General features: G+C 39.2%; 1 protein-coding gene across 5 annotated transcripts in view; it reads left to right on the top strand.

Annotated features, from left to right (window-relative positions):
- LOC311488196 (collagen alpha-3(VI) chain-like) overlaps positions 1 to 8,394 on the top strand; it is a 93,660-nt gene extending 85,266 nt beyond the window's left edge. For 4 of the 5 annotated variants that reach the window (XM_084544739.1, XM_084544742.1, XM_084544741.1 and 1 more), the window contains 12 exons: positions 102 to 113; positions 226 to 719; positions 818 to 920; positions 1,264 to 1,965; positions 2,105 to 2,207; positions 2,299 to 2,354; positions 2,539 to 2,799; positions 3,745 to 3,819; positions 5,048 to 5,233; positions 6,019 to 6,078; positions 6,940 to 7,125; positions 7,554 to 8,394. In XM_084544739.1, the coding sequence (XP_084400865.1) occupies positions 102 to 113; positions 226 to 719; positions 818 to 920; positions 1,264 to 1,965; positions 2,105 to 2,207; positions 2,299 to 2,354; positions 2,539 to 2,799; positions 3,745 to 3,819; positions 5,048 to 5,233; positions 6,019 to 6,078; positions 6,940 to 7,125; positions 7,554 to 7,594 (2,279 nt within the window). In that variant the 3' untranslated portion in view covers positions 7,595 to 8,394. The remainder of the gene's footprint in view (positions 1 to 101; positions 114 to 225; positions 720 to 817; positions 921 to 1,263; positions 1,966 to 2,104; positions 2,208 to 2,298; positions 2,355 to 2,538; positions 2,800 to 3,744; positions 3,820 to 5,047; positions 5,234 to 6,018; positions 6,079 to 6,939; positions 7,126 to 7,553) is intronic. The other variant, XM_084544740.1, reaches the window with a different exon arrangement.
- Positions 8,395 to 24,734: the final 16,340 nt, after the last annotated feature.

Here is a 24,734-nt window from a genome sequence, read left to right as displayed (position 1 = left end):
TTTAACTTTAAAAAATGAATTAAGTCAATGTATTGTGTGCCTCGTGTGCTGTGTGCTACAAAAATGTCTTACAACGTATTGTGTGTGTGTTTTTTTACCAGCTTGCTGTTATGGTAAGTGCACATAAAATTTAATAGATTAATAAAATCACAAATTAATTTCATGACTGTGCATGTACTATAGTTACTGCTATACAGAGAACCTTTTGTATGTGCACACCTTTAGGTAAGCAAGAATGCCCACTCCTCCCCACTGAGCTGGCCTTTGCCCTGGACATCTCTCAGGGCGTTAACCGTCAGAACTTCAACAACATGCGTGACACCGTCCTGCGCCTAGTCAGAGACATTACCATTACTGAGAGCAACTGTCCAAGAGGAGCTCGAGTCGCTTTGACCCTGTATAACAGTGAAGTGACCACTGAGGTCCGGTTTGCTGATGCTATGAGGAAACGTGCCCTTGTGGAGCATATTGAGGGCCTGCAGATTCCACAGACAAATAAACCTCGCAGCTTGGATGCAGCAATGAGCTTTGTGGCCCAGAACACATTCAAGAGGGTGCGCAGTGGTTTCCTCATGAGGAAGGTGGCCGTATTCTTTGTTGGTGCACCAGTCACTCAGACCCAAGCAATTACCAATGCAGCTCTCCGCCTCCATGACGCTGGAATCGCCACGCTGTTCTTGGTCACACGTGAGGACAGAGCACTCAGCAGAGCAGTGCAGGTAAAACAAAACACAACAAAATAGAAATAAACTTAATCTTAGAGCTACTCCACGTCTTCAACCTTTTTTCTGCTTCTCTTTGTATCTTTGTACACCAGGTCAACAACACAGCACTGGCCCAGGTGATTGTCCTTCCCAACAGTGGAAGTGCACAGTACAATTCAGTCATGAATAAGGTTATGAACTGCCACATCTGCCTGGGTAAGAGCTCTGTTTGTGGAACAGCTTACTGTTTTTCATTTGTAACGTTTTCCTTGTTTTTTTATCAACTTTTATGACCTCATAGATTCAAAGGCTGATTTATTCCTATTTTTGAGTAGAAAATACTGAAATGGCGGAAATAGGGAGAAAATTTAGCATACGTTTTTTTCATTTAAAATGTTTAAGCACAGGTGCACTCCTAGATTTTTATCATTATCGTAGTTATTTTTAAGCATTGCAAAAAAAACACTGCAGTTTAAGCAAGCTGAATGATCCCCGTGCAGCCTTTGATGAATACAAATACACAGCCTCCATATAATGTTGCATTTGATTTTTATTTCAGATACCTGCGCTCCGGACCAGATGTGTGATTATGTGCCCCCATCGGTCAGCCGAGATAGGAGGTCTTTCACCTCAGACGTGGACATTGACATGGCTTTTGTCATGGACAGCTCTGAGTCTACATACCCAAACGTGTTCACTGAGATTAAACGCTATATAGCTCACATAGTGGAGCAGCTTTATATCTCTTCTGATCCTACATCATCAGCCCACCATGCCAGAGTGTCTGTGATCCAACAAGCACCTTATGGGTTCGTCCACAATAAAACTGGCTCTCCCATTCATGTGGATATTGGCTTGACTGAGCACCACTCAGCTCAGGATATTGTCAAATTCCTGCTGGAGAAGACACCGCAGTTAGAGGGTGGCCGGGCATTGGCAGCGGCTATCGAAACGACGGTGGAGCATGTGTTTGAGAAGGCACCTCTGCAACGCGATAGGAAGGTCCTCATGCTGTTTGTGACAGGAAGCGTGGAAGAAGAAGAAGAGCAGCTGGTGCGCATCGCCACTGAGGTCAAATGCAGAGGCTACTTCCTGGTCATCTTCAGTGTGGGCCAAGCATTGAGTGCTAGGGATGCTCGTGTCTTGTCACGCATGGCCAGTGAGCCTTCAGATGTCTTCTTCAAGCGGCTGGAGAGCATTTCACACTTTTATGATAGACACATCCAGACATTCGGCCAGCTGTTGCCAAAGTATATCAGCAGTAAGTTTGTAATGGATAGCAATGTCATCAATTTAAAATGCCTCTTTGTTCTTCTATATGGAAATTAATTAATATAATTAGACGCATCATTCTAACCAAATCCTATCTTACTGTGTTCCATGTTACTTTGCTTTTACAGTTGAAAATGCTTTCTACATGTCACCTGAAGTCTCCAAAAACTGCAAGTGGTTCCAGAGTGACCAACCACTAAAGAAACCCTTCACACCATCACAACAACTGCAGTAAGTAGTGTTATTTTCTTCACTCAATTTCATCGTTCACTGTCCTTGAAAACATTACTGGTTACATTCAATATGTGTTATACACTTATAGGAAACATCCCAACAATCCCAAAAATCAAGAAGCCGTCCATCAAAGAAAACACAAAGGTAAGATTGTGTATGTACTAAATGAACTTGAAAAGCCTAACTGTCCATAAATCAACAATCAGCACTACTGTTCACAGAATGCATATTGCCTCTAAATGTATGGCTGGACCAGGTAACATCTATTGCACTGCAATCCATCCACTAAGTTTATTGCAAATTTGTCTAACTTGACACTATCCCTCAGACTCAGAGGAGCTCCACGTCTCTAATGTCACCTCGAGCACCTTGAAATTGCACTGGAGCAGGCCAGACCCCAAGCTTTTTGTCTACTTTGAGGTGGTGGTAACACGGCTGCGTGACCATGCCCTGGTTCTGAAGACTAATGTGTCAGGCACAGAGGTTTCTGTGGACAACTTGGACAGTGCTCAAACATATCACGCTGTAGTCACAGCCCACACAGCAGATGGTCAAATCGTCTCCACCCGCAAAGGCATCATGACTACCAGTGAGTCTATAAACACACGTACAGTGGTAGCCTTGGTTTTCTTCAAGGCAAAATTTAATATCTTTAAAATTGAATATAGAACATTATAGAGAGGAAAAGTGTGAATGCATTCTGAATACATTCTGAAAGTAATCTGAAGCAACTGTACACAAATACATGTGTCTTTTTATCCAACACGCTGACTTAGAAAAAGTCTGTTTTCTAATTACTATGGTCACTCCTCAGTTGATGAATGTTGCCCTTACTGCACTTTCAATTACTTTACATTACGTAGAATGCTTTTTTTTTTATCTGCAAACTCCTTGACAATTGACCTTTGGCTAAGCCCCGCCCTAGAATGTAGATTGACCAATCACAGCCAAGAGAGCTCCCACAGGGGTCCGACACTTTTTCCACAGCGCTCCATTGACTTTAACGCAGGCGTCTCATATTTTCGGTCTCGGCAGGCTATACTGTCGGTATATATCCAGGGTATGGATAAGCCCAATGATGTACGCGCAAAACCCTGTGGAGCTAACCAAAACATCACCGTTACAGCTTAAGTTGCATAGTTGTTGATACGCTAGCACACGCTGAAGAAATACAACGTTATACGTGCGTAACGTTAGTCCGTTTGCTTCGTAATAACGATTATAGAAGTGAATAGAGACGTACCCAGCTTTGCATGAACAGTGTTGCTCCTTGATATTGATCCCAGAGCCTTATAGTAACCAGAAAACCACAGCCCAGAAGAGAATGTCGGACGTAGCAACAGTAACTAAGGGGGGCGGGGCTTAGCCAAAGGTCAATTCTGTGAAAGGTTTCTCTCGAAGCATTGTGTAAATCTCACTAGCACTCTTTGTGCTTATAAACAAAGAAAAATTTTAATACAGAACACCGACCTGAAGCAAACGATTATACTCCATTATTATAGGTTACTCTATGAATACGTGTTTTACTTTACAGAAGCAGCAGAGCATAAGCCAGCCAGCCACGTCATCAATACTGTTAATACCTCACCACTGGATAAACCAGAAACTGGTGAGTGGGTGTGAATATACATGTCTGTTTGTATTATGTATTTTTTTAATGTATTTTTTAGGAAGCTTTTGTTCTTCAAAAAATAAGGAAAAAATAGCCACATATCAGAGCAGAATACAGTGGAGTGGTAACTAAAAGCTGTATCACTGTGTTGTGTTTGGCTGTGTTTCCCAGGAAGTATGTTTGTAAATTGTTCGTAAGCATAAATTGCTTTGCTGCAATGCAGCTGGACTACTACACAAATGTGATATTAATCAACTATGTGCCAGAGTATATTGTAGGTCATTCAGGAAAAGTCAAACTCTTAGTGAATTGGGTGGTAAATTAAACTTCATCCATAATGTCTTGTGGCAAAGTAGCTGAGGCTGAAATTTTTGTGTCACTAGGTAGACAGTTTTATCACTCAGTGTTTCTGTCTTGTTTAGCTCCAAAATGGAAACACTGACAAAGAGCACATATTTGTTTTAGGTGTGAAGCCTTACAACTGCCCTTCTTATTAAAGGCACAACAGCACTACTAAGACATGAGAACATCTTTATGGGCTGGAAAATTATGACAGTTTCCAAAGAGGCAAGCCTCTCGTCCTTCCCTACAATCATACATTTGTAAACAGCTTATACATCATTTAGTTTTCACTAATTTAATGAGTGCTGTACTTTGCTATTCCAAGGTGAGCCAGAAGTCAATACTTCTAGCACTCTGATTTTCATATAATGCTTTAACTGTAAGTTAACACAAGAAAGGAAGGAAAGAAGCATTTCTAGTGTCCAAGGAACGTCACATACTATATCACATATACAGTAGATAACCCAGACCGCACAGCCTTGCCCTTTCTAGATGACTAAAATGAACTAACTAAATGTAGTTTTAACTAACTTTTCAGTTCACTTTTAAAATGAGTTAATCCTCTTCCATTCTACTCACAACTTTTAAGTCTTAAAAAACCTTCTAATAATGCACTGATCATGACCCCTCTATTTAGTGTAGGACCACGTTGAACTTAGCTTCTTTTCCTCTGCAAGTAGAAAGACTCATCTGACCACATAAGATCCCTCTGAACAGCCCAAAGCTTCTCATATGACTTTTTTACCTGCAACTTTTTAACAAAACACAATATCTGCTGTAATTCCCTTGTAGTTGATCATTTAATCATAACACAAACTCATCCTCTCTCTCTCTGTCTGTTCTCCACCACTGCTGTTGTTCTTGTCTTGTTTGCATGTTCCAGTTAATGAACTCACAGACCCATGCTCACTTGACTATGACCCTGGAATGCCGTGCAAAGACTATCAGGCTAAGTGGTTCTTTGACAGAAAGAATGGGTTCTGTACGCAGTTCTGGTATGGAGGTTGTGGAGGCAATGAAAATAGGTTCGACACTGAGGCCCTCTGCTTGAAAAACTGCATGAGGTCAGGTAAGTGTCCGTTGCTTCCAGGATCTGTACAGGAATGTGACACATTCTGATGCAATGTAAGTCATCATCCACTTCAACTCCAGGTTCAAAACTTTTCAGCTGACTGCTGAATCCTGCCTCCAAACATTATTAAACTGTCATTATTAGTAACTAAACGCAGGCATGGGCCCCCTTTCACTGACAGTCTCCACATGTCAAACCAATGTAGGTATCAGCTATATCATATACTTCCCCTTTTCAAAACCAAGGGTAATTGAAGGAATACATTTGATACATAGTAATGTGTTATTAGGTGGGGTTACTTAAACTAGCAACTTGCTTCCAACAGCTGATTAACAGTTGTCATTTAAACCAACAAAATAAAATTTTGTTATCTTTTGACTGTGAACTTGGGAAATGGTTACTGTGAACTTCCAATTGCAAATCTGCTACAGTTGGCATTGTGAAATAAGTTTCAGTCACTAATAAAGGTGGCTGTGCTTAGCCAACAGTCAACAAACACATCCTAATTTGGATAAAGAACGTTAACCCACTCTTATTTGTGAGAGAACCCTTCTTTTATCTAAGACGAATAGTAAAATTGTCTTCCTACAGAAGTATGATAACTGTGCTGGGTAACTGAAGTAGGAAAAGAAAAGTAACCTGCCACTGTGGATAAAGTAATCTGACAGATAAAAATACAAATAATTCACACCATGGAAAAAGTCCTGCTGCATTTCAAGCAACAGATGACACCGCTTCCTTTCTGCTGAAACCATATTTATTTGTTTTTCTTGTTTCCACAGTGCCAGAGACTCAGCCAAAGGTGCAGCAGGTTGAGCAGGTGGAGATCCTCCCGTTGCCTGGTGAGGGCTCATGTACACTCACTGAAAATATTAAGCCATGACAAACATGGATACGTTTCTGCATTCATATGATGTTACACTTCCTTAACATTTTTTTTATGGTTGTGTATGCTGTGCAAAAGCTGATAGAATAGGAAAGAACAATTCCCTCTTGGTCAGAACATCATTTATTTCAAGGCTTTTTAAGCCACCTATAATGTTGGGCATATTCTGTATCCACTTCAAGACGCTGGTGTTCATGCAACATCACTGTTACATAATTCCAAAAAGTGTGCTCACTTGTAAAACAACTAATTCTTTGTATTAAGCGGTGCTGCCCCTAAAATGATGTAAATGACGGATGGAAAAAGTAAGAAGCCAAACATGGGAAAATGAGAACGTTGTGCTTTTGTCACAGGAGCAAGCCAAGTCATAACCACAGAGAAAATGAATGGAAAGCCTTGTTCTCTGGTTCATTGTTTCTTTGGCAGAAGGCCTCATTCAGACACCAGATAGTCAGTAAACTGCCACAAAATACTAACAAGAGAAAAACTACTTTAAACCAAAAGCACTATATCTCATGGTTATGGAAAAATAAATGAATGTAATGATAATGTATGCTGGAAATATGCTGGAAGTGATTTAGTCCCCATCATTCAAAGTTGTTATACTGATTTCTTCAACACATAACACAAACAGGCCAAAGCCAAATAATCAGCAGCTGTCATTACTCATCATTATATATAATGATAATGATTACTAGTGATCGCACCACATATTAATGTTAGCATTTAAAGTGCAATTTACCATATTAGCCATGTCCCCTAGTTGCATGTGTTGTATTACTCATACCGATTGATATTCTTTATTACTTCTTTCCAGTGACCTCTACCGCCACAGACATTTGCCAGCTTCCCAGAGAGGAAGGAACTTGTGCCAAGTTTGTCCTCAAGTGGCACTATGATGCCCCCAGCAAGAGCTGTGCACGCTTCTGGTATGGAGGCTGTGGTGGAAACCAGAACCGCTTTGACACGTATGAACAGTGTGTGAAGGCCTGTGCAAAACCAGGTATGTCTTGTTCCTAATTTTAATCTCCTTGAGGCTACATTTAAAGTGTAAAGTGTGCAACTGCATCACAAGAACGGGAACATTACATGTTCTCATTGCTACATAATGACATACATATGGTGTACGTATGAAAAACCTGCAATCTCAAATTTTAGGCTACACCTGGACATCCACAGAGATGTGCACATAGATTATCACGGACACTGGTATTTATGAACCTGCAGACATGGAAACCACTAGTAGCATAACTCACACATATCTCCAATTGACTTTTAGGTTTCTTAATGCATGACATAAAGAAGGTTTCCTAATTTTATCATACTGTACACGCTTAGAACACTAAATCAGTGGGTTTATGTCTTAGTATGTACAATAACTAGGTCGCTAACAAGAGGCTAACCATGTTTTTCTTCTCCATTCATCACCAGCATCGGTCAGCCAAGGAGTCATTGCTACAATGAGAACATAGGACAAAAGCGTCAGACATGGCCAGCTTTTACTTTGTTTAGGGGCTTCAGAGGAAAACCGAACAAAATGGCCATACTGTAAAGATGCAAAACCAAAGTAATGGTGGCTGCACTGGATTCCACACAAATGGACTTCATCCCCAAAATTCTTGAAGTAGTTTTATTTTTTTTTTTCACAGCAAGAAAGAAGGCAACACGATTTGCAGCATGTTTTGTTTTAACCTACTGGTGCTACATAGTATACTTGTTTTGCAGATGGAGTTGTTAAGTGCATTCAATTTTGGGAACAATGACATCATACAAGTTTTCATATTTTTCTTTCTGAATTGCAGTTTTATAATTAAATAAGAAACATATATGAATATCTTGGACAGGGATTAGCAATAAATCAGTACATGCAGGACTGGCATTATTCAATAGAGTACTCTTTTTTCTATTGTGTTTTTATTTTTTTTACATGCCACATTCACATAGTAACATTGGCTTGAATTGTGTTTAACCTCCCTTGATCCCTGTGGAATCATTACTTCACTATTTCAGCATCACGAAATCCACAGCAATGTTTACACAAGTCTTGTAAGACAGTGACCAACTGCTTAAATACAAACATTAATGTAATGTTAAGTGCACTTCTGGATGCATTGCCTCAAACTAATATTTTCCAGCTATTGAGAAACAGAATGTACTTGTCATGTTGTTTTAATTTTTATTTTTTTTGTCGTTTCATTTGGGTTTGCTGAAATTTGTGTTTCATCTGGGTATAGGGAAAATAAAAATGAATTAGACTTTCTAATAAATACAAGCAACTGATTCTTTTCTTTCTTGGTTTAAATTGAATGTGGTATATAAATAAACTTTATAGAGATTCAGAAGCACAATATATATTTGCATCCTTTCAAAGCTGGAGCTGAAAGAAGTTGAAGACTTAAATCAGGGAGACAAGCTTCTGCACAGCAACTTGAAGGGCTGGGTTTGTTTATCTGGGTGGCAAGGTTTGGAGTTTGCTTTGTAGTAGTTTGATTTCCAAGCCAGCCTCAAATCCTTCAGAAGGAAAAAGGTCCATGTGACGTTTGTAAGTCACACTCAAGTGGAAATTTTGATGATCTAAAGTACAATATAATCTGACATCAATAGCTGTACAGACACAGACGTTGTGCTGATAATCCCTGCCATAGAAGTTGACCTCGATATCTTGTTGTGCTTATCGACCATATCTCCAATCTCATAGATTCCATTGGCCTGTTTTCAGGAAATGAATTAAATTTCCTCTAGTTGACGTTTTCCAAGTAGCCATCAGATCCTGGAGAGGTAAAATATTACATATTTTGTCTGTGACTTGGGTTTTCAAGCCTCCAAATGTCATTACTCCAAGTAATGAAATCCTTAAACAATCATCACTTCACTCAAACTCACTCATGTTATTACCTCTTCATTTTACACACAACGCTCTATTTTTTCACAAAATACTACACAGAAGTGATATCAGCAATAACGAGTTCTATAAAATATTATAGAAATAGAAATATTATATATTTTCTATAGAATAGAAATATAACGTAAATCGAATTCTGAGCGGCACAGTGGTGTGGTGGTTAGCACTGATGCCTCACAGCAACAATGTTCCAGGTTAGAATCCAGGCCGACTGGGCCTTTCTGTGTGGAGTTTACATGTTCTCCCAGTGTCTGCGTGGGTTCTCTCCAGGTACTCTGGCTTCCTCCCACTGTCCAAAGACATGCTTGTTAGGTTAACTGGTGATTCTAAATTGGCCGTAGGTGTGTATGTGAGTGTGAATGGTTGTCTGTCTCTCTGTGTTAGCCCTGAGATAGAGTGGAGACCTGTCCAGGGTGTACGCCACCTCTCGCCCGATGATAGCTGGGATAGGCTCCTGCCCCCCTGCGACCTTTCACAGGACAAGAGGTTACAGAAGGTGAATGGATGAATCATATTTTGATAAATAAAGCGTTATATGTTCTTTACACAAACATGTTGTTGATTTGAGACAAGTTCCCTGTGATTTAAAATAGACGCTAATCCCCACCAAACAAATATGTATTGAGCACAATTTACTTGACAAAATGATGTGGACACAATGAGTAATTCCAATTATACTTAAAGGAGTCTGTGTTTGCATTTCTTTGAGATTCATGTGTACAATATCAGTTGGATCTCACTAAAGCTCCTGTGGATGAATGTTCATTATATTTTAAATGAGATGCTCAACATCCACTTACTTCTGGCCAGTCCTGGCCAGTGTAGACAAATGGCCATACCCATGAAACCAAAACCATAACCATTAATGCTAATATTCTTTATCCTTTACTGATGCCTGATGAGAGAAAACACCCACACTGATTAAGTTAGTTAGTTTATGCACACTTTCCTGCAAAGGCTTTGGGACTTGTGGGACCAAAGCATTTTTGAATCACATAGAGTTAAGTCTTGTTATCATATTATAAACATTACACCAGAGGACAATTATTCAAACCAAACCCCTTAACTGAAAACAGCTGCTCACAAGTAGTGGTGAGGCTTGATATAGTTACACCAGTGCTGTCATTTTGTCTCTGTGGGTGGGAACTTGTACTTCTCAATGAATGTGTCAAACAGCAACACTACATATTGCTTTCAAATTAATGTTGCGACTTACATTCAGATGTATGCACATGTAAACCACTCATATACTCAGTATACTCCCGTCATGCTGCACTGTGTGTCCCTGATGTATACAGTTGCAGTTGATCATCTTCACAATTGCATCAGCAGCTATTTCCCCATGTATGCACACTGTGTGGCATGAAAAACGATGCAGTGAATCTCCAGTCCTCCCTGCTTCAAAAGCCTAGTAAAGAAGAAGTTTTTGCAGGTTAGTTCTTGGGGGCTGAATTCCCTTTGGCTGGTTCAATATCAGGGTCCTGGACTCACTAAGTAAGTAGTAAGTGAATAATTTGGAATTGTGAGCATTCATAGATGTATGAAGCTAGAGCCAACATCTCTTGACAAAATATAAATAAGTATATAAATAAATAAATAAATAAAAGCAAAAAAATAAATAAAATGTCTAGGTAAATACACGATGAATGCTGTATATAAATATATACCTCTCAATCAATTCAGTGAAACATAATATAGCAGCTGGCTTCAGCAGCAATTGTACTGCCATTTAACAAATGCTGGTATTTGTTACTTTAACTCCCAGGATTGTATTTCCAAACAGCACACCTCATTTTAAGATAATCTATTTTTGGTTTGAATTGGTCTCAGCCAGGCTAGCAGTTGCCCCAGATTCCATTGCTCATGCTCAGCTAAGCTAAGCATCTCCTGGCACAAGCAATACATTTCCCAAAATGTTAAAGTAAACCATATTAAAAGCAGCCATCTACCCTTCTTGGTGGGGTATAATGCTGTGATTCTTGGGGGACAGGGATACATATCACCTTTGCAGAATAAATCCTTCTTCACATTTACATAAATTTCCCTTTTTGTGTCTTTTTTTTCAGTTTTGGCTTGCTTGCAAATGGCATGCGTTGTATACATAACTCTGTATTTGCTCGTATTTATGTGTATATGTGGCACTCACTTATTTGTTGTTCCAAATAGGGTAGTACAATATGTATTTTTATCATATTTTCATTATTAAAGACTAAATAAAGGAGATGCCGTTCACCCATGTTTGCCTTCTATTTCAAGATACAAAGTATTTTTTCTTAAAATGATCACAATAAAAAACGGCCCCTAAATCAGGCCACTGGATGGATACAAGAGAAGTGCCTTCAGACAAAAAAGAAAAGCTGTCTGTTGCCTCAGCTTTTGCAGTGATACCACGTGATAAATATCTCAACTTAATGTTCGAATTCTATAGTTCACCTCACAACTGCTGATACAAGACAGAAACAGAAATGGTGACCTTATAATTTAAGTAAGTTGGAAAATTCTGTCTTACATAAACTGCTCTGCAGTGTTTTGGCAGTTGACATGCCTCCAAGGCTCTTTTAGTCATATTAAATTGACTTGATCTTATTGCCACTTTTCACTGGTACCTGAGGCAATACACCACCACCCATGTGAAACTTATTAGACATGCTTTGAACTACAGAAGTTAAAACCAATCGTCCTGTGTGTAGAACAGAAAACAGGCCACAGCAACTGGCAATTCTGAGTCAGTATTTCCACAGCGTGCAGAAAGTGACTTAAAGCAGCTGACTGTGGTACACTGCTGAGGCATTCAACGCAGGCCAAAACAAATCCCCCTCCGTCACACTCTTCCAAAGTACAGCCAACCAACAGAAACTATTAAAACAAATAAGCTCAGCCCCGTTAGGAGCAAATCATTAATCTGATTTCAGTTAAGTGATGAATGGGGAATATGGAACATATGAATAGCAGAAATCCTCTTCGTCCTTCCTACCCCTTGCTTTCACTGCCTTCTCCCACTCTTGCTTTTATGCTATACTTTCAGTATTTACGTTTTTTTCCCATTTGCCTCATCTTCAGATTGTTTTTCTTTTAATTTATGCATATAGGAATTTACTGCTCGAGTTATTTTAAAATATTGACATTTGAGTGTATTAGACATCTGTCAGTTAAAGAGTTGCTTGTTAATTCTCTTCTCTGTAACTCACACGCAAGACAAAATTACACCGAGCGCATGCTTTTATTTATAGCATTTTTGTATCCATGCTGTGACAGCAAGTGATTGAAAATGTAATCTCAGGAGAAACTTTGAAAATCTAACATTTTAAAATAGTTAAATAAGAAGTCATTTGGGGTTAAGACTGTATTTTGATGTTATGAAACCACAAAGTCTTTTATAGGCTTGAAGATGAAGAATCCCCGTGGTGAACAAACATGTATATGATTTTCATGACTACTTTCCAGTTGATCAACTAGGCAAGGTTAAACTACGAGCGTGGGAGCTTTGCTCCATCCCTTGTGGCTTTATACTGTTTGAGGCCAAAAGAACAAGGGGAGGGGAGAGGAGTGAGGAGTGAGGAGTTTTTACTGCTGTAGCAGCACACATGGATCCATGGATGACTCATACTGCTGGCTCTGCGTCTTTCCACAAGAGCCATAAAAGTCAGGGGCCTGTAATGACTTTCACATTGAGCTACAGAGCCGTTAATGCACTCCTACTATCTGGCGCTCCTGAGTCACAGCAGAAACCACTGGCCACTCATCTTTTCTGTCCCTGTGTCTCCTTCAGTTCCTCTGGCTCTACATGGACATTCTGTGCCATCTGTGGCAAATTTCTAGTACGTAAACATGCAAACAAACACCTCTAATTGATAAAACACAAATGAAACCATGGCTTGGAACTACTGTGATTTATGCAAAATTAACATTTAGTATTCATCAGAGGCATCTGCTGATGTGGACTATGCCTCCCAAACCAGAAATCCCCAAAGACCAACAATCAGGAATTGATTTGTTGATGAAAGGATTACAAAGTAATCTCAAAACTGATTGCAGCAGAATCACACTGATTCAGAATTAATTTAACTTGGGCAGTGTGTGATGTGGATTAAGTTAAAGCACAAAAGAAAGAAAGAAAGAAAAAAGGCTCAGCAAAAGATGTAACGCTTGGAAAGCCTCAGAAACTGAAAAAAACAAAAAAACAGGAAAGAGAAACTGGTACGGTTGAGGAACACAATGCCATGGACTCAAACAAGAGTCAACCTCAGTAAATTTAATTTAAAAATGAACAAAAGGAACATCTCAGGACCCAGCACTAGCTCATCTGTCAAACATAGTGGTGTTTCTATTATGGCTTGGACATGTATGGCTGCCAGTGGAACTAGAGCGCTGGCGTTTATTGATGATTTCAGTGCAGACGCAAGCAATAATCTGGGTGAGTGCTGAGGTACGGAAACGCGTTCACACTTAGCCAAACACACCACAGCTCACTGGCTTTTCCACAGCTTGCAGGTATAACCCACAGCCTTCTTCAGCAGATAGTAATGGAACTTGGAGCATTGATTACATTATCAACATATTCACTACTCTTCCAAAGTTGTGTTGAAAGGTGTTGGCCAAAGGTGGCCAAAGCACAGGATTCCAGTCACATGTGTTGATAGAGTATGTGTGAATATGTCAAATATCACCACCCCAATCACAATCCCTCCCTGAAGTCTGAATGATAAAGTGTGTTACTATGTAGACAAATCTGTTGTCATTACTGCCAAAACTGGTTTCCATTAGTAATGTGATGTGGATTATTCCAAAGTGCGTTGTGTTTAATCTCCATGAAACACATCGAACTGCCAAATTTCTGAAAGGATTCTTATGAAGTGCCAGCATCTCCCTACAAATGAGTGCCACATTTGTATTTTATTATTTCTTTTTAATTATCTACATAGTATTGGTTAGTTTACATCAACACACACACAATGGTGAACTCATTAATCATAATTCCTAATGTATGCTCCTATAGGCACATATGAATAGAATAGAACGGAATAGAATAGAAAAGAATAGAATAGAAGTGACATGGCCTAAACATGTATTTGCATTTGTACAAAATTAACAGAATGTTTAGGACAAATAAGAAAGCTCTCAAACTACATTTCAGAGTCTGGAGACTAGTTAGCTCACAAGGGAAGAGATTTCAGCTTATTCTCATTGACTCTGACTCCTTGAGGCCCCTGACCTCCAGTTAAGCTAACAATATCATGAGGAGTGAAACTGCATCTCTAGAGTGAAGGAATAAGGTTACAAACACATTCTGCTTAGGAGTCTTCTCTGTCTGCATTCCTCAGGTTCTCTAAAGAGCGACAGATGTTTTCAGTCTGACATTGTTTAAACGTGTGCAGGGTTTGCCAGAAAAATGTAGTATGTCAACAAAATACAGAACACTGTTCATGAGCAGATTCAGCAGAGTTTCCTACCTTGGTATCATGCGCTTTAATGAGCACTGTAGGCTAGATGCTTCATTTATATACGCAAGATTTTTAACAAAACAAAGAAAATAAGAAATTTAATGTCCCTAAGTTCCACTTTTATATATTTATTCTATTTCTTTTCAGGTTATGCTTTATATCAAGTATTTAAATGGCAATAAGTCTTGCTTTTATTTAGCACTTTTCTATCTAGTGGTACTTAAAGTGCTTTGCAGTGACATATCTACCCATTCGCCCACACAAGCACACACACATTCAAACACCAGTGCAAAGCACTGGGAGCAACTGGGGGTTCAGCGTCTTGCTCAAGCTTTGGCATGTGGCATGTTCGGGGGATCAAGCTGCTAACCCTCTGGTTCATGGACAACCCGCTCTACCTATCGAGCCACAGCCGCCCCCACATTAACCCCATATTTTACTCAGAAGCCATCTACAAGATAAATTGACTCTCTGTTTTATATCAAAAGAATGTAATGGAGACCTCCATAAGATTTGGGTGGGGATACTAAAGGACACCTGTTTCATGTGTACACCTGACATTTACTTACCAGTTTAAAGATGTACATCATATAAGGATATGTCTTTTAATTCGCGAATGAAACAAGTAACCAGGACTGCCTTCTTTTACTTAAGTAATATCATCAAAATTGGGAACTACCTGTCACAGAGTGATGGTGAAAAACTAGTTCATGCATTTGTGTCTTCTAGATTGGATTACTATAAGTCATTACGGTCTGAATAGTTCTTTAAAAAGTCTCCAATTGATTGAAAATGCCGCAGCAAGAGGACTGACTGAGGAATTAGCAAGAGAGATCATATTACTCCAGTTTTAGCTTCTCTTCATTGACTCCCTTTAAAATCTAGAATACTTAAAATCCTCCTCCTTACATACAAGGCCATTAAAGGCCTAGCTCCATCATATCTGAAAGACCTCATTGTACCATATCATCCCAACAGAAAAAAAATGTAATGATAATGTTTTTAGAATGATGAGTTAACTATTGCTGAATTCAAATGGAACTCGTGTGCTTGTGGTAAAAGAATGGGAAGCCATGTACAGAAACAGCTCAGGTTTCATGTGGTACCATCCGCTGCAAGGGCTGCCATCTTCCGGTATTTAGAAACGCATTGAGCTGAAACGGGATGCACTTTGTCCCGTATTACCATGAGAATCAAAAATAGTGTGTAAAATGTCAATAGAATTAATGAATAGCAGGGCGCTTTATATGAAAATTTACTGTAAATTCCCACATAGCAGTGACGTTTGGCCCAGATTTGGCATGAAACTGGCACAGGAGGCATTCAGTCGCCACTGGCATAAGGCATATGAACCGAACATGGTCCAGATGTGAGTTGAGTGAGTTGCTGTTTAACATCACAGATTTGCTAAAATTAATAAATAATATAGATATTAGGGATGTCAATCAAAATCATCCATCACTCCCTTAGCTATGAGAGCGTTCTTGTCGGAACAGTTGTGCAATGTTGATGTGTTATGCTGCTTTATTGAAATCAAGGGCATCAAGCATGTTTTAGTACACTCTGGAAACTCCTAAAAAACTTGGATCTCATGATCCCAGTGTCACGCATTCCCCTCATAATGACATAATGACACACAGACGAGTTGCCCTTACACTGTCTATCACCACATAAACAAACAATTGGATTGGCTCAGCAGATCTTTGCCCAAGCATAATCACTTCCCAATGGTGAGACTGCAGACCAAATTTCCCAGTTGGTCTAGCTTCCAGACCAGAATGTCATACTATAAATTTCCCAAATAACAAGACAACTGACTCTGTGAATAATTATTCAAACTCGTCGTGTTCAGACATATATAAAAACCCCTGACCAGATTATAAACATTTTATTTAAAGCACTACGAGTATCTACGAGCTATGAGTGTTTACAGTAAGCTCGACAAAATTATAAAACTAGTCCATTATATCACTGCAGATTCGGTGTTGCCCAAGCACTCGTCATATTGCCAGTTATTTCAAAATGAACTGCAGAACCAAACATATACACAGCTCCTACTACTCCCATGATGTACTGCACCCAGTTTGTTGTATATGCTTCCAATAATAAATTACACCATTTCTTATTACTTAATCAATAATAAATACATAAATGAATTTATTCCCAGGCCGTCTCCTGCTCTTTGACCAATGAGCTGACAGTGGGAATCCCGCTCATCTCATTGGTCGAGGTACTGTTGCTTGTGAAGAAGATACTGGAAGACAACAAAGCAAAAACGTTTCCTCACACTTTCTGTTTGCACTTTTTTTATTGCACTACTACAAGAGGAATGTTCTGCTTTCTATTGTTTTATATTAATTTATACAGTTTTAAGTTAAGCAGGACAGGTTTCTGTTTAAGAAAGATTATTTTATTTTATTTTAAACACAATTGTTGAATAATAATTTGTTTTCCATGTGTTCATATCACTCAAAAATACGCATCTAATTCAATTGAGGTTCGAGTCAAATAGTTAAAAAATCGTTTCACACACACAAATAAGGGTTAAAAAAATTCACCACGCTGGGGGTGAAGATAATCGGGTCAGCCAGCCCTGCCAATGAGGTGTCCCTTATTCATTTTTCAGGGAGTTGGCAACCCTAGCTGCAAGTTGTGCTACAGCAACAGCTAGCATCCAGAAGTCACAATGCTAACAGTTTACAACGCAAATGCATAATGAAACAATGGGGTGTTGGGATATCAAGCAAACACATAATAACTTGTAAAGGCTGTTCATATGGACGATTCTTGTGAAGATAGCAGACGGAACCACTTTTCAAATCAGCATATCAAACACAAACATACACACGCTACATCCATGCAGGTGTTTTCACTTATCTGACTGGTCTGACCTTCTCTTAGGACTGAGCGTGGGTTTGCAGATGGTCCTAGTTTCGTTGCATCTGTGAAGGTGTGACAACAAACACTTATTTCATTCTGGTGCTGTTATGTGCTTCCCAGTACAGCTCCACACAGCCTAAGTCTTGTACATTTTTTGCATATTATATTCTATTGTATTCTATTATATTCTATTTTGCTTTATTGTGTTTATTGTATTTATTTCCCCCGCGACCCTTAACAGGAATAAGCGGGTACAGAAGATGAATGAATGTATTTATTTCATTATTATTATTACTATTGTTTATGTTATTTTATTTTACTTTATTCTATTTCTGTTTTTACACCTTACACTTATTTTTCTTTTGCCACTGGTCTTCAAGAATTTTTATTTTTTTGTGTGTGATTGGGCTACTGTGACCAAGCAAATTCCCTTGTGGATGTATGTTACAGCCCGAGATGAAAACACCTGGATGTACATACTTTAATGGTGCGGCTACCATCACAACACTGTGAATAATAACAGTAAGTAAATAACACACTGACAAAACAATCACCTTTATTTTTCCATTTTCCATTTCCCACTGAGACACTTTAAGCAGACAGCTGTAAAACTCGAGTTAATTTCCTGCCTGAAAGGAATTCTTTCCATCCTGAGTCAGTGGTGTGAAAAGTGTTCACAGAAGAGATAATACTATTAGATTAATGTGCATGAGATGACATGACCCCCTATTTCATGCAAAGAAGACAGGAGGGATGATGATAACAATTCACAGCACAGCTGCTGAGAATATCTCCCCACTCTAAAACACGCCGTAAAAAAAAACTTTTAGTTTAGAACAGAAAGGCCATTTACAAAATGGGCTGAAATGACAACTTGTCTTACTGCAGATTCTGTGGAAGTGTTTCTGTTGACTTGTTTCATAATATCACCAGCCTGCAGTCCAGGACTTTACTTTATTGCATTTCCTGGAGTAAACAGCAAGCTCAGTTACCTTTTATATGCTTAAGAGTTTACTTAATGCATGCTTCTTCTATTTATCTAAGCCTTTCCTAGAAATAACCTTACTATACGCATTGCTTCCAATGGTGCATGCATACCAGAGAATGAGGGTCACCATTTTTGTACGCTTCGTGCTTAAATTATAGTACACATGCCATTCTGTGACGTTTGCAAGACAATTTATTATGCATCAGACAGAGAAATGTCGAACAAAAAACAACCTCAAAGAAAAGATTCATTATCAAGACCACACCTCAGCAGATACAAGGACGCAGGGGTCGCGTTAACCGAATATTTTCCTTCATTGACTTGGCTCTTGTCTCTCTAGATTAGTGTAAGAGTCAGTTAAGTTTCGTTTCTCTGCCGGCCGACTGAGTGGCTGCTGACTCTCGGTTAAGCAGGGATCCACGAGCAGCGGTTATGAGTCGGTTAGGTTTCGTTTCTCTGCGTATTGTGCGTAAGTGAGTGTGTGGCTGAGTATCTTGGTTCGCTAGTGGTCAAGTCGGGTAGTACGTTTTGTTTCTCTGCCGAGTGAGATGTAAGATGTTTGAATGGTGCAGTTCAAATTATATATCAATCAAACGTGGTAGGACTCAACTGAGCCGGTTAAATGGATGGTCTAGATTCATGATTCTTGAGTCGTCTTTGATGGCCGGTTATATGAGCCGAGTCTTTTTTTCACCGCTACTGAATATTAATTAAAATGAATGAAAATTAAATGCTATTGAATATGTTATTATTATCATTTTTAAAAAAATAAATAAAGTGACAGGTAAAACTAGATTATGTCGGGATTTTTATGACCCTGTCAGTCAAAATGACAGACAACAAAAAAATCTAGCGCAACCTCTGCAAGGACGTTTATTTATTGACCAGTTTAAGGGGATGAAAGGGGTGAAAGGGATGGGGTGAGAAGGGTTGGAAGGATGGGATAAAGAAAGAGGTGTAGAGAGTGAAGATGATCTTTGGATGTTGGAGGAACGCAGGGGGTGAGATTCAGGGGCATGTTTCTAGAAGCTATTTCCCTTATCTCAACAACTTTTTCACAACAAAAAAATAATAATAATAAATATGATCACCTACTAGCCGAATAACACTGCTGTCATTAAACATTAAAATTGTAGGTCTACGCGATTGGATATTTTGGAAGAAAACAAGGGGTTATTAATGAGTCATTTATAGGTGTAAGTATTAAAAAAATAAAAATAAAAATAAAAAGATTATATTTTTGGGAGAACATATTTGCTTGAATGTATAGGAACATTGGACACTAATATTCTTGTCCTTTTTGGGGCATGTGGCACTGAAGTGATATATGTAGGCTACTTAAAGATTTTCAAGTAATAAAATCAATTTGCTGTGGTTTTTCACACACATTTCTGTTTTAAAAATCTTATAATTAGCTCTACTTCCCCTCCATTATGGAAAAACACATAGTAAATATGCACATATTTTTCATTTCAAGTTAAACTGCTGGACAGCAGATGTCTCCCACTTCACTGAAAGGTCACTTTCCAGTGTTTGTGTACTGTGCACTGAAACAAATGCTCACATCATCACTCTAGTTGCCACTAAATCATGTTCATATTTAAATGTGTTAAGGATGTGAAAGAAGGTTTCAGTGAAACCTTCCTACTTTCGATCATACTAGACAAAGAAGCTCAAATGGAGTGGGACTTCAAGGTTGCATCTCAGGTTTTTAAATCAAGACTAGGATTTTAAGTCAAGTCTAAACTGGATTCCATCTTAACATTCTGAACTTCTGCTGTCCCTTGTTTTGTGTATGTGGGAGACAGCACATATGCCAGCTTAGCAGCCAGCCAGACCATTTTGTTCAGTTTATCCCGTCACATATTCCAAAAATCCGTTAATGTAGATTTATTGACATCAAACAAACATGCTTGCATTTCTGTAGTGCAGCTGCAGCTCTTAAACTCTGACATGGGAACTCAGCAAGCGCATCTCAAAGCAGTTCAAAAGCTTGGGAACAAACTACATGAGCCTTGCCATATTTATTCGGGTTCTGTAAATCACATCATAACACTGGTTCTGAGAAAGATTTTAGAAAATCCCAGCTGGAACAATGTGAGTCAACGTCTGCTGACTGCCTTATCAATTACAACTCTGACATTTCCATTATAATATTCAGCTGGTATGTTAAAATGCATGCACAGAAGGAAATAAAGTGGCACGTATGAGCTTGATTTATGCTTTTGCATCTCATGCTGGGCTCTGCAGTGGTAAGGAACATCTGAGAAACCCATTCCGTGCCAAATACTACTTATATAAAAAAATTGCAGTAGAGTAAAAAAAAAACTTGACTCTGGGCTGCAAGGTTTTCAAAACTACAGTCAAAAGTGTCAGTTGGTGTGGTCCAATGGATATCTTGTTTCTGAGCCCTGATGGGTAACCTACTGTGTACACCCCATAGCCTGTATATAAACATGGACAATGCGTCCCCACGTCCTTGCACTGACCAACCTATTTTTCCCAGGGATACAGGCAGTGCCATCTTGCGACTTTGGAGCCAGAGTCTGTGCGATACGGTTCGAGAGTGGAGCCATGCGAAGCCCTGTTACTGATGACCTGCCGGCACTTCTGTTAGATTCACTCATGTCTTCATTTTATTATTACTGTGCATACTGTGCACTGCTCTACCGCCAACAGTTACAAAGAATTGTTGGATTATACACTGTACTTATTTATTTATTTATTCCTACGCTCACAGTCTTACATCACGGAGCGGTTAGCATGGCAATTTGTAGTGATCATGATGTCACATACTGTTTCTATAGCATCAAATAACTAACTAAAGCAAAACTTATCAGAAAAACAGACACTTGGGTATGCATCAGCATTATGTTAACTACCTAAAATGACCATCCTTGAAAAAAAATGTAATTGACGTGTACTATTGTGTTTTAATTTGGCACAAGTCCCATCCACTAACATGGAAGGGTTGGAGCTAATTACCTATACTGCAGCTAGACACCAGGGGGAGCTCTATTTGCTTTGGCCTCACTTTACAGGAGCTGTTCCATTTGGTATACCCAAATATCAATAGAAATCAGAGAAAGTAAATAATAATAATAATAATAATAATAATAATAATACCATACCATGTGGTGTCTGAGGCTTACTTTAAAACACACTTGGAGGAAGAAAAAATAAAACAATGATGGCACTACATTTCATGACAATCAGTCTTTAATATTCACTTTTAGTATTCACTTATCTTATAATTTTGTTAATATTGTGTATACTTTTTGTTCTTTTTTAGTTCTCTATTTTTATTGTTGATTTTTAGCTTTTGTTATATTTATGTATGGTTGAATGCCTGTACATTGCTGCTGCAACAGAGCAATTTCCCAGTTTCGGATTAATAAAGAAACTATCTATCTATCTATCTATCTATCTATCTAATACTAGTTGAGATATTACCAGTTATTACAATATATTGATTACAAGGGTCATCATTAACGGTAACATTATTCTTAATGTTTGGCTCACCTTTTTTTCAAGTTCAACCGTCTTCTTTTCGGTCGCCACTATACGTTGCTCTTACCATTACTAGTAACCCGCATGACAACGGAAATGCAAAGGAATAGATCTGTGACTCATTTGTGAAATATATCCCCAGTCAATTGTAAATGTCAGTGCAGTAAGAAGATCAGCTCCTTCATCTTGCAAATGATGGTGTGTTTGCTACATTCATCTGACAACACAGATGAATGTCAAGGCTGAATATCCCGAGATAGCCATAAAAGGTGAAAATGATGAAAAATGATGCAATGCATGCAATGAAAAATAAAGTCTGGAACAGAATGGACCCAAGCAACAGGCTTTGAGTGTCACTATCTCCCATCACCATATTATGGGACCCTGTAGTTTCAACTGAGTCACTCACATGGATTCCGTGATATTGGCAAGTTGCCATGTTCAAGTGAGGAGAATGTGTGCTGTGTGTTTATCCAGCGTGCTGTCTATGGTGCATAAAAGGCTAGGAACCCCTGCTCTAGCACGGATGTGTTTGTGGGACTGTGTCAGTGGAGCTCTATGTCACAGAGCAATTGTATACACCGGGCTCTGGATACTCACACCAATGAACCTAACAAGTATGTCTCTGTGTTAGGTCTGTGATAGAATGTCGACCCAACCAGTGTGTACCCTGCCGCTTGCCCAGTGACAGCTAGGATAGGCTCCAGTCCCCTGCCACCCTCTAAGGATGAGTGGTTATGGATAATGAATGGTGCTATGACTGTGACACAGAGGTGTTGCTGTTTTTCTTGTTGTGTTTTTCAGCTTCTTGTAGGCTGGACCATGTTGGGAAAGAGCCTTTGTGAAGAAGCCAGTCGCTCTGTCTTTTTTTCCCCCTTTCTTTCCCTGCAACCAACAGTACAGCTGAACTATCCTATGTTCTGAGACTGTTGTGTACTTAGGAGAAAACAGGAAGAAACAGAACTGGCTTCTCATCCATACTTGGCAGGACTGCAGTTGTAACATACAACTCCTGTTTTTGGTTAGGGAGCCAGGGAAGGTCTCCCGAGTTTTATTTGGGGGTTTGTTTGGTAGGAAAGGCAGAAATGATGTTGAGTGATGAGTTGTTTTGTTTGTTGTTTTGCCTATGCTCAACCCAAAGTTTAATTTAATGGCAAAATAAAGATTATTTTGGACTGCAAGTTTGTTGAGCACTGGTTTGTCTTGGGAGCAAGGAAAGGGTAGATGTAACAATGGATGAATGAGTGAATGGATACACACATACATGTTAGTAGGATACACTCATAAAAAAACGTTGTGACAAAATATAGAATATAGTCAAATACTGTAGTTGATCTTTATGGAATTGCTGTCTGTCACGAAAGTCTCACAAATGATTGAAATAGGTGGTTGGTGAAGAAGCATAGTTAGTGTTTATTCCAGCTGGCTGAGGCTATCATACTACAAGAAAAATCTCTGTTAAAGCGCCGTCATTCTCTCAGCCTAATACTTTCCAAAAGTATTATATAACACTAAAACAGTCTAAATTGGAAAAAGGCTTTTGGCATTAAGTGTGAATTTATATTTAAATGTGTGTTTTTGAAATACAAGTCAACTTTGAGGCTGTATGAAGTAAAAACACGCTTTTGTAGGTCTTCAGTGTACTTTGTCAGGGATTTGTATTCATTTTCCTCATTTAATTTCCTTTGCAATTACACAGAGCCAAAGGTGACGTCCCCAGGAGCAGGACGGGAATGAAGAGTGCACGGCAGACTCATAAAAGAGCCATTCAGGTTTGGCTGGCAGCGGGGCTATTTAAGCCAAGTCAGGTCCCGCTGGAAATATCTACTTTTAATTGGCAGATTAGGAAATCTCTTGGATTGAAGATGTAAGGGCCCGGACCCTATTATCTGGGAACTCTTAACCCAGGTCACATGGCCTGGAAAACAGCTGCACCGAAAAACTGCGTCTAATTCATCGATCGTGAGAATTAATTTTTTCACGTTCTGCTGGTTCACATGAGATTTTTTTTAAGGATGCATGCTCAAGGCTTGGTTATGCAAGGATTTCTTAAGTCATCAAGTGTCATCAAGTTTCTTTCTTTCTTTAACAAAGCCTGCAATTTTTATGCTACACCAGGGTGAATTATGAATCCTAAAATCTGTAGACTCCGTCTGGATGTAGCTTGTAATATTACAAACTGTGGTGCATGTTAAAAAGCTACCACAACCACTTGCAGTTCATTTGTATAATTTGAAATGTAAGCATGCCACGACCTCTGAAACCCCCATTACCTTTACTGAACACTGAGAAATGTACTTCTAATGCAGCTTTATTAAATTTCCAGCTACTATCTTAGTCTGTGTGTCCACTTGGCACTCGTGAAGCAACGCCTCTGCAGTGTTCACTTCCTCCCACCACCTCCCTCTCTTTGGTTCCTACTGGCCCCTTGGACCATCTTTCCTCTCCTTCTCCCCTCTGATCCCCCTCTTTTTCTCATTGCTGTCCTCTGTTCAGTCTCCCACATCCTCTTGGACTCTTCTCTTGGTCTCATGCTCATGAGTCATCATCCCACATGGAAACATTTTCTCTGCGAATGCGAAGGAGTTTTTGCCGCTGTTAATGAAAATTTAAACAACCCCCCCAAGAGAGAAGACACGTGAAAATCAAAGGAGAAAAATCTGCCTCTTCTCCTCACATCCAAATATTGCTACTTTTAATGAAAGCTTTATGTATATGATGCATTGTACCATCTGCTAATATGTGTCTTGTGTGCACTCTGATATCTGTTGGTTTAGACTGCCTCCTACTGGCTCACCCTCCACTTATGTAAGCTCTTTCCCCATCCAAGACATTCCTTGTTGGGTTAAACCTCTCCAGATATCATGGGACTGCTGAATATAACCTCTCGG

Source organism: Chelon labrosus (genome assembly GCF_963514085.1).
Source record: "Chelon labrosus genome assembly, chromosome: 5".
NCBI classification, from domain to species: Eukaryota; Metazoa; Chordata; class Actinopteri; order Mugiliformes; family Mugilidae; genus Chelon; species Chelon labrosus.
The sequence above is the reverse complement of the archived record's forward strand: the minus strand, read 5'-3'. Positions and strand labels throughout refer to the sequence as shown.